Below are 9,291 nucleotides of genomic sequence, written 5' to 3' on the forward strand. Positions count from 1 at the left end.
TGTCCTATTTTTTTTTTTTTTTTTTTTTTTTTTTTTTTTTTTTTCGAGACCCGCCCCCTCTTTTTTTTTTTTGGAAAACCCTTTGTTTTCTTTGTGGATTTGTTAACGGGTTGTGATTTCATCATTTTAAAACATATGTATAAAGACATACACAAATGTGCATTTTGCCTTTCTGTAGTTTAGTACTTTATTCTATAGATAGTATTTACTCAGTAAATACCAGGTGCTATTTGCCAACACAGGGACATGTGACTAAAGATGACTCATCTCAAAGAATGTCTGGCCTGTAAAATTAACACCATCTTGAAGCATGTAAGCATAAGGAATCAGTCTGAGACACAGTTGTGTGTGTGTGTGTGTGTGTGTGTGTGTGTGTGTGTGTGTATGTTTTTGGTAGAGAGTAAGTTTGAGTGTTGTGATATTCATTTCCTTGCCGTTGAACTCTGGGCCTTGTTTATGCTAGGCAAGCACTTTAGCACTGAGCTCCAATTCTCTAGCCACATCCTTAGCAATGTTCCTTGTCAGCTTCTTGGGTCTAGAGAATCTGGGTGTGGAGCCTGTAGAAATAAATAAATAAATAAATAAAATGGAATCATTGGGAGCCAGGCGTGGTGGCGCTCGCCTTTAATCCCAGTACTCGGGAGGCAGAGGCAGGAGGATTTCTGAGTTCGAGGCCAGCCTGGTCTACAAAGTGAGTTCCAGGACAGCCAGGGCTATATAGAGAAACCCTGTCTCGAAAATCCAAAAAAAAAAAAAAAAATGGATCGTTGGAATTTGGGTTTAGTGGTATAAAGTTTCACAAGAATTCTCACCAGAATTCCTAATTCATCACATACAAAGCATTATTAAGCAGCTATCTTCTTTACCCCAGAAGGAAAGGTGTGACTTTAGGCATCATAAACCAGATTTTCTTCTGTACAGGTTTCACAGTGATTCTATTGAAACATTCTTTGGCTTACATGTGGCAAAATGATTTTTAAAGAGATAACTACATCCAGGGGAACTATGATAAATTACACACTTACTAGTGCCTTGGTTCTCTTCCTTTCTTGGTCTCATTCTGCCTTCCTTCACTTCTGATGATTTAGCAAAAGCATGAGAACCGTAGCTTGAGAGTTTACAAGTTCATGAAATGATGAGATAGTATACAAAAAACTGTTTGCATTTTTTTTTTTAATGGCAGAGGACTAGCTAGAACCAACTTTTGAGGGTTTGTTGATGTCTGTTCATCTTTCACAGATAACCCCCCCCCTTTGTTTTTTCTCCTGGTATGTGGAATATTGTAATGCTTGCTGAATATTGCAGCCAGGTACATCTTCTTAAAGTACTGGAACTGTTACTAGCTATTCAACAATCAGTCTAAAAACATACTTGGAACTTGATGTAACAGATTTCACCACCAAAGTAATCTCTCAATCACTTTACATTCTCTCTGAAGGAACTTTTACATCATTAGCTGTCCTTCAGACCTGTCCCAGAGACCTACAAAATTACAGCAGGGCACTTAAAATAGTATTGATTTTGAATGAAAAGTTGGTATTTTCTGTACATTAAGGATAGATGTTAGATTAAATAGCCAAAGATACTGGAGATAGATTAATCTTCAGTATTAGTAACACAGGATTTCCTTGAACTTGTAATAAGGTTTTGGTGGCTATTGTACTTGAAAAATGAAAAGGCGATGTAAGTCTCAAAGCTAGGCAGCTTACCCTAGTACTTATTGGGTAATCTGTTGGTAGCTATTAAACAGTTGAATTATCCCAGTTTAATTCTGGAGAGTTTTCTAAAAGCAAAAAGGTTCAGTGTCTTGTGATTTCATTCTATAGAAACAAATGCAGCCAAATGATGCATTTTCTTCTAGTCTTTTTTTTCCCATGTATAAATATTTCACAGTTGAGCTCATACTGCATATATGGTACTGTATCTTGCTTTTCTCACTTAACATCATGGACCTTTCTTTCCTGTGGCATTAAAAACTGTCTTTGAAAAATGACTGTCTTTGATAAATGGAAAGCATTTGGGGCTGTTAGTATAACTGAAATGTTTTCTTGGTGTGACACATGTACCTTTGTAATTGGCTTGATTTAGTGTGCTTTACTTCAATAAAAATCCAGCATTACAATTTACAGATTGGGGTGGGGAGTGGTATCTACTTTAAATGACCAGAACCTTCCTGCTGGGATTTTTTTTTTTGTTTGTTTGTTTTAAATGATAAAACTATAAAACACCACAGGACATGGACACTGCAAGTGCTTTTAGGTCACTAAGTACACTGCACAGGGAGCACTCACACTTCATTTTCAGGACAATGCCAACCTCTTAGTGCTCCCAGGCAGGGTGATGCCAATTTTTTTTCCCCCAAGTCTGAGGAATTTAAGACACCACCATCCTCCTCTCCAAGATAGCACTGGATGAACCTTAGGGCTGGCTTTCTTCAGAGGGACCTGAAGTGCTGAAATCCAGGGAGCATAAATGGGAGCCTCAGGTCTCTCTGGCTGTAAGGTTTCCTGGGTGGGGATTTGCTCGCTCTCTGTGTGTGACTTAATGATGGATGGGCAACTGGAATTTTATGTAATTGATTATGCAAACAGCATTTTCATACTACACTAAGCATGAAATGATGAGCATAGTTTTGACAATAGTGATGTGCTATTCTTAATGATTTCTATGTAACTTGGATTCCTATAACCTGGACTGGAAACTTGTTTTTACTCTTCGGAGTTTCAATGAGTGATTAAATCATCCTGAGCTTAAAAACAAATAACAAACACTATTTCAAATGGATGCAGACACATTAAAATGTGAGTTTATCTTATGTTTCCAATTGAGATTTTTTTTCTGTCTAATGCTACCTATTCTGTTTTTGTCTAATATTTCCACCACTCCTTTTGAAAACATGTTTTTGGTTAAGGATATACAACTTAGTTTTTTAGTTGTGACGCATGTTTAGATTTTCTGTACTTGTTTTAGGTTGATTGTGTTCATGTGGCTTAGCAAGGTTTTCTAAAGCAGCTTCAGTAGCTGTTACTGATTTTTCAAAATAAAATTTGGGCTGTTCAAAGTGGCTTTTTTTTTTGTTGTTAATTTTTTGTGGTTATCTTAAATTTTGGTTTTTGAAACTTGTGAAAATTCTTCTGGGAAGATTAGTGAATCCAACTTTAGAAAGATTCTCATAGCTGAGACTAGGTGACCTGTACCATAGTTAAAACCCAGTTCTCGGGTGTTGTGGGGATTTCCAATTGGCCAAGTTGCTGCATAATGAATTTTGTTTTTTATAAAGAATTTAGTTGACTTAATGAACATTTGATGGAAGTGACTAGTCCACTGTCTCATGGAGCCCTTGGAGTCTTTTATTCTCGTCATTACCACCATGAACATTCATGAAGGACATGGGTAGGATTCAGTGAAATCTTGTAGTTTTATTTGCAAATGGAATCCTGAATTATAAAAGCAGCCCAGCTTATTGCCCAGCGCTTAGATTTTACAGTATAACTCCTGTATAACCTCTGCATCCTAGAGCAAATACAAAAACTGGTCAGTGTGTCTCTTGAGTGTAATTTGGGAGGCTCGGGCAGTAGGATTGCTTTGAGTTTGAGCCCACTCTGAGCTACAGAGTAGGACCCTGTTTAAACACAAATACACATACACTGGAGAAAAGATTGGACACAGTGGCCCTTGGATGCTTTCAATTTTCAGGAGGAAGATGGACACCTTACAAATAGGCTGTAGAGCAGGATGTTGTGGGCTGCAGGGTTAAATGCACTGCTTTAACAGCAAGTTTCTCATGGTGTATCTATACGGGGAAAACAACTTGGGGATAGTTGAGTTTAAAGTGATGGCATTGATGAGATAAGTGACTAGGCAGTGGCAGTTTGGATTTATTTCCTGAAATGAAGCTCTGGATTTCAGTGAGCTTTGAAATGTGGGGCAGAATTCTGAAGCAGTATTCATTATTAGAATTCTGTATGTATTATGTACCAGGCAGTGTATTAATAAATTAGTCCTTCAGGTAGATATGGAAGTCTGCCCACAGGAAGAGATGGTTGATTGTGCTATATAATCCTGGAATTTGATTTCCTTGCATTGCTTGTTTAAACCTATATGTTAAGAACAAAGAAGTGTTGTTTCTCTTTGGAGCTATGAAGTCTGAGCTGTTGAGGAAGCAGTTAGAATTAGGAGTGGATCTTTGAGTGCAAGATAGGCACTCAAAGATAAGCTAAGGGGTGACATACCTGTCTGTCAAAGGCTGCACAGGCTGCTGAGAAAGCAGCTGGCAAGCTGGGGAACAGAAAGGACTAGTAAGTTTTAAGTGGAAGGGAAACACCATCACGAGGCCAAAACCTCAGGAGAGTTGTGACTCCTGTGGCTGAGAAAAGTTTGAAAAAAAGAACAGTTCTGACTTTGTACCACTAACCATTGATATTGGTAATAAAACAGTTAAAGTGCTAGGATAGGATACAGAGGGCAGGGTGAGTAAGCTGGCCCTGAATCTTTACTTTAAAAAAAAGTTAGGCGTGCGTGTGCGTGTGTCTAACAGAGTTTTCCTGTTTCAGCCTCCTAAGAGAAGGCAGTGTAACAACTTACTGTGTAGACTCTCTTGCCCTTGTGCTTGAGACTCAGCTGCTGCTTACAACCTGAGTCCTTGGGCAGGGCGCTTAACTCTTGTAGTCCTGGCTTGCAGAATGTGTTCACCAAGCTATAGGTGACTTTGAGGACTAACAATGCTTGATCCTGGAAGCAAACCAGCATTGGTGCGCACCCTGCGCCCAACCAAGAACAAACAGGTGCTGGCCTTTGAAAGGTGGAGAGGTAAAGAGGGACACTTATTTTCCCCAGATCACCATTGTAAAAAAGGGTGCGAGCCTTGGTTGCATGACTGCGGAAAAGAGTGGGAAGTGGCTGTGGATGGAGATTGTTCCCAAGAAGTGTTTGTACAGTAAGAACAGCTTTGGGATTTAGTAGATTTGATTTGGCAGGTGCAGAGTATGTCCCTTTGTGCTTAATATTCAAAGCATTATTTTTGAGTTGAAAATGTTTTCCTTTTGGCACTACCAGGTCAAACGGAACTTTGCTTTAAAGGATCAGGGGAGGTTCTTACTCTTGGAAGTATCACTCATAGCAAATCATTCTCCTGAGTCAGGCAGTGGCAGAATCTAAGTGAGGTAGACATTCATGAGGTGGGAGATGGCACTGACCATGCTAGGATTTAACTGTAATGTTACAGTTTCTGTGCCCTGGCTTGGCACATGCCTTTCATAGGCTTGTCTTGAACAATTGGGGTGGACTGTATGTGTCCTTCCTTAACTGCTACTATTCTAAGCAATGAGGGCTCAGCAGTCAGTGCTGGGACATGAAGCAGGATTCTTTATCCACCCCTTTCTTATTCTTTCTTTGAAGGATTGGAAATGGTATTGACTTAGGCTCTGGTGCTAGCTATCTTTAGGGTGTCTGCCAGATACAGTCCAGACCTCAGTTGGTGATAGAGCCCTTATTTGTCCAGGGCACACCCACCAGTGGTCCAGTATAATTTATAACAGTGATTTTTTCAGGCTTAATAATGGAGTGCTTGGGATGATACATTATGCAGTCACCTTATCTAAAGGGACAAAGCCTACTTAGACCTAGAAATGCCTTTTTTGCTTTCCTTACATCATCACACACACAGACACGCATCAGAGATTGTAAGAATGGTGACAGTGGATCAAACAAAACGCCCTGCTTCAAGCAAGCACTTCCTCCTGTCCTGGTCTGTAAAGTGTGTGTAGCACTTGCCTAGTGAAAGGCAGGAGGATCTGAGTGTTCCCAGGACAGTGCTTGGTGCATTTGGCTTCCATAAGCACTAGTTGCCATCTTTATGAGTAATAACCATTATGAGTCATACAGTTTATTGGTTATGTTGCCGACAAACTGTAGGTCAAAACCATATGGTTGGTCCTTAAAGAATAGCTGGGCAGTGGTGGCACACGCCTTTAATCCCAGCACTTGGGAGGCAGAGGCAGGTGGATTTCTTAGTTCGAGGCCAGCCTGGTCTACAGAGTGAATTCCAGGACAGCCAGGGCTATACAGAGAAACCCTGTCTCAAAAAACAAAACAAAACCCAACAACAAAAATGTTAACTCCCTGCCGAGCCCTTAGAAAGAAACCCGGCAGGCACTCTTGGACACTGTGGCACCATGGAAAGTAGAGTGGGTTGCTTTCAAAAGGGTCAAATAATGGAGCAACTCTAAAACCTCTTTTCTTCTTCCTAGGTCTTAGTGGTGCAATGGCTAGTATAAGCGTGCGCTCGAGTACCCCAGGCTCTCCTACACATGTAAGCAGTGGACCGAATGCTAGTCGAAGGAGAAATGGACTCCATGATGTCGATTTGAACACTTTCATAACAGAAGAAATGGCACTCCACTTGGACAATGGTGGAACTAGAAAGCGTACCTCAGCCCAGTGTGGCGATGTCATTACAGACTCACCAACCCATAAACGCAACAGAATGCTCTAAACTGCAGACATTTTCATACCCACCATGCTGCTTGAAAGCCACTCGATCCTCAACATATACTATTATTGCAAAGGAAACATGAGGCCATCTTCCCTTGTTCACTGTTTAAGAAAAGTGAATTCTCTAGTGGTTGCCATAAAAGGAAGTTCTAGGTATTTACAGTAGATGCCTCCTGTAACTATGGCTTTCTCAAACTATAATCCTAGCAGAGGACTTGAACTATTGTAGTCATTAGCAAGATCATCATAGGCAAACATATATCCGTTTCAAGGCGAAAAGTGACCTTAACTGTATTTATTCTCAAAGGGAAAGGAAATAACAGATGTTTATTTGGTTATAGAATGCTTTCTTATTTTTATTTTTTGGTCCATTTCCTGCTGTATTGAGTATTTTTACTTAAAACAGTATTGCCAGGTTCCTACAATTGTCTAAAACCTTGATCTGGCTTGCAAGCCAGATCTTCAGGCTTCCATTTTTGCAGCCACACTGAACCACATATCTGGTTTCCATAGTGATAGTGTGTAATTTCTGATTATCAGATTATGCCCAGTTTTCAGTTTTCAAAACAGTTTTCAAAACTCTGGTGATTGTGAGACGTAAAGAGGTGCTATGGTGGTCATGCAAGTAATACGTAATATGAATCAATACACAGAACTCTATCGGATTCACTTTGTGTGTGTTAGTGCTCTGAAAATAGCAATATTAAACTGTCCCCAGAATAACCCTGTAGGCTTCAACTCAGTTTTAAGACAAGTACTACTTCCTATGCCGGGTACTTAACTTATGGTTAAACACAGACTGCATTCAAAGTGACCTGAAAAACAGGTCATGATCTTTGAGAGTGGGCTTCCTTTTTGGTTTGGTGGTAGTGAGAAGAAATGGACGGTGGGAGTAGATATTTATTGTTTAGGTTTTTGTTGTTGTTGTTTTTTGTTTTGTTTTGTTTTGTTTTGTTTTTTTGCATTTTTATGGATGCCCTACTGTGTGTAGTTGTCATAGTAGGTGGAAGATGATAAATATGTTTTATCTGCTACTAATGTGAAAGTAACTTAAATAGCAAAACCCAGCTTTTCCTGTCCCTCCATTTCTCTCAGAAATGCAGTTTGGACTTTCCTTCTGGAAATGATGAGATCGAATGGAGGTTTTCTAGATGTTAGGTAGACCCAAATAAAAGCTCCCAGAGTCCTCTTTGGGTAAATATAAGACCTCTTGTAGCTACAACCTTTTAGAGCATGTTTCATCTGCATTTTTACTACTTTGAACTGAATGGTAGTCTTTTTTAGAAGACTGATGTCAGCCTGCCAGGTACTGTAATTCATTCTATCCTATTATATTATATATCAAGTAGCACAGTGAAAAAGGTTTCCTTGCAGACTTGCAGTTTCAGTTTCTTCTATTTTTATCCTTAATAACCACTGCAAATCAGTGTAAGGGTTTTTCTGGTAATTACAGCACTTTGTTAAAAGTTTGCAATTTTGTCAGCCATTAATAATACCTCTCTGTGAAGAAACCTTACTAAGTTAACCATTACTGGCTGAGTGGGATGTGAATGGAATGTTAGAAATGCCCTGTGAATTGAAGTTCTGTATTCATTATAGATATAGCCCTTATTTAAAACAGTGAAGTCCATATTCAGACTAGGAATGAAAGTAAGGTATTTCTCAGTTTGTGCAAAAGTGGAGCTTTACTTTGTTTATTTGAAAAGCAGGAAAAATTATAGCAATCTGTCATTTTACCTTAAATGGACAAGCCTGGGCATCACAAGTACTTCCAGGCTTCCCTGGGATATACTAAGACATGGAGTTCAAATTTGCTTTTCTGTGGTTGTGAGTATAGATGCTGGAATTGGGGTTTGACGGTGTGATGGCTGCTGACAAGAAGCCTGAACTCCCATTCCTGAGGGACTTGAGACTGAGGACCACGTGTCATCTCCCTCCATGCGTGTTGTGTCTCCTCTGTCCAGGCTGACTAAGGATGGTCTTGGTTGTTTGGTTTCAGTTGGTGCTCTGAAGCTGAATCTCAGTGCCCTTTACTCACAGTTGTCAAATTTTGATAAAACGTGCCATTTTCTTTGGTAAGAGAAAGCAGGTCTAATGTCTGCCAGAACACAATTTATATGCCGGATTATTGGCTCCATTAAACTTTTTAAAACCTTTAGCACTGGTTACTTTTTTCCATTGCCTTCCATATGCAGCACCTCCTCAACTCATTAGTAGCACTTCCCCACTACCTCTCCTGTCCCTTTCCTTCCTGGTTCTGCCAGACTAGAATGACTGAGACGCATCAGTACAAAGTGAGGTGTTTTTTAATCTTAGCATGAGTTAGTCTGATGAAGTTCAGTATCTTTTGGAAGTTTTTATTAGTTAAGATGCAGAACATCAAAGATGACCACATACTAGTGTAGTATTAGGCACTGACTTTGACTTTTTTTTTCTTTTCTTTTTTTTTTGGACAGGTCTTTTTGTGTAGTTCATGCTGACTTCTAGCATTCGATCCTCCTGTTTCAGTTGCCTAAGTGCTATGGCTTACTGGCACGGTGCTTGCTTGGCCTTTTCAGCCAATCAAGAACAGAATGGGCTGCTCTTGAAGCTAAGCACTTGAGTATGGGAGAACAGAGTCAGATTTGTCATGAGCCAGGGTCTGATTCTTAACACAGTGCATCTCCTTAGCTCTGTCGTTAACCTGACAGGGGTAGGCCAGGCTCAGTTCTCCACTACAGTGTCCTCAACATAGCTGACAGGCTCACGAACTTTTATTACAATTTTTAATATCTTTTACAGCAAAATTCGAGTATCATC

General features: G+C 39.8%; 1 protein-coding gene across 1 annotated transcript in view; it reads left to right on the forward strand.

Moving 5' to 3' along the window:
- Positions 1–8,650, forward strand: part of C16H16orf72 (chromosome 16 C16orf72 homolog) — a 29,440-nt gene extending 20,790 nt beyond the window's left edge. The window contains exon 4 of the mRNA XM_021185495.2: positions 6,249–8,650. Coding sequence (XP_021041154.1) covers positions 6,249–6,493 — 245 coding nt within the window. The 3' untranslated portion in view covers positions 6,494–8,650. The remainder of the gene's footprint in view (positions 1–6,248) is intronic.
- The last annotated feature ends 641 nt before the right edge of the window (positions 8,651–9,291 follow it).

This window comes from Mus caroli, chromosome 16, assembly GCF_900094665.2.
Source record: "Mus caroli chromosome 16, CAROLI_EIJ_v1.1, whole genome shotgun sequence".
NCBI classification, from domain to species: domain Eukaryota; kingdom Metazoa; phylum Chordata; class Mammalia; order Rodentia; family Muridae; genus Mus; species Mus caroli.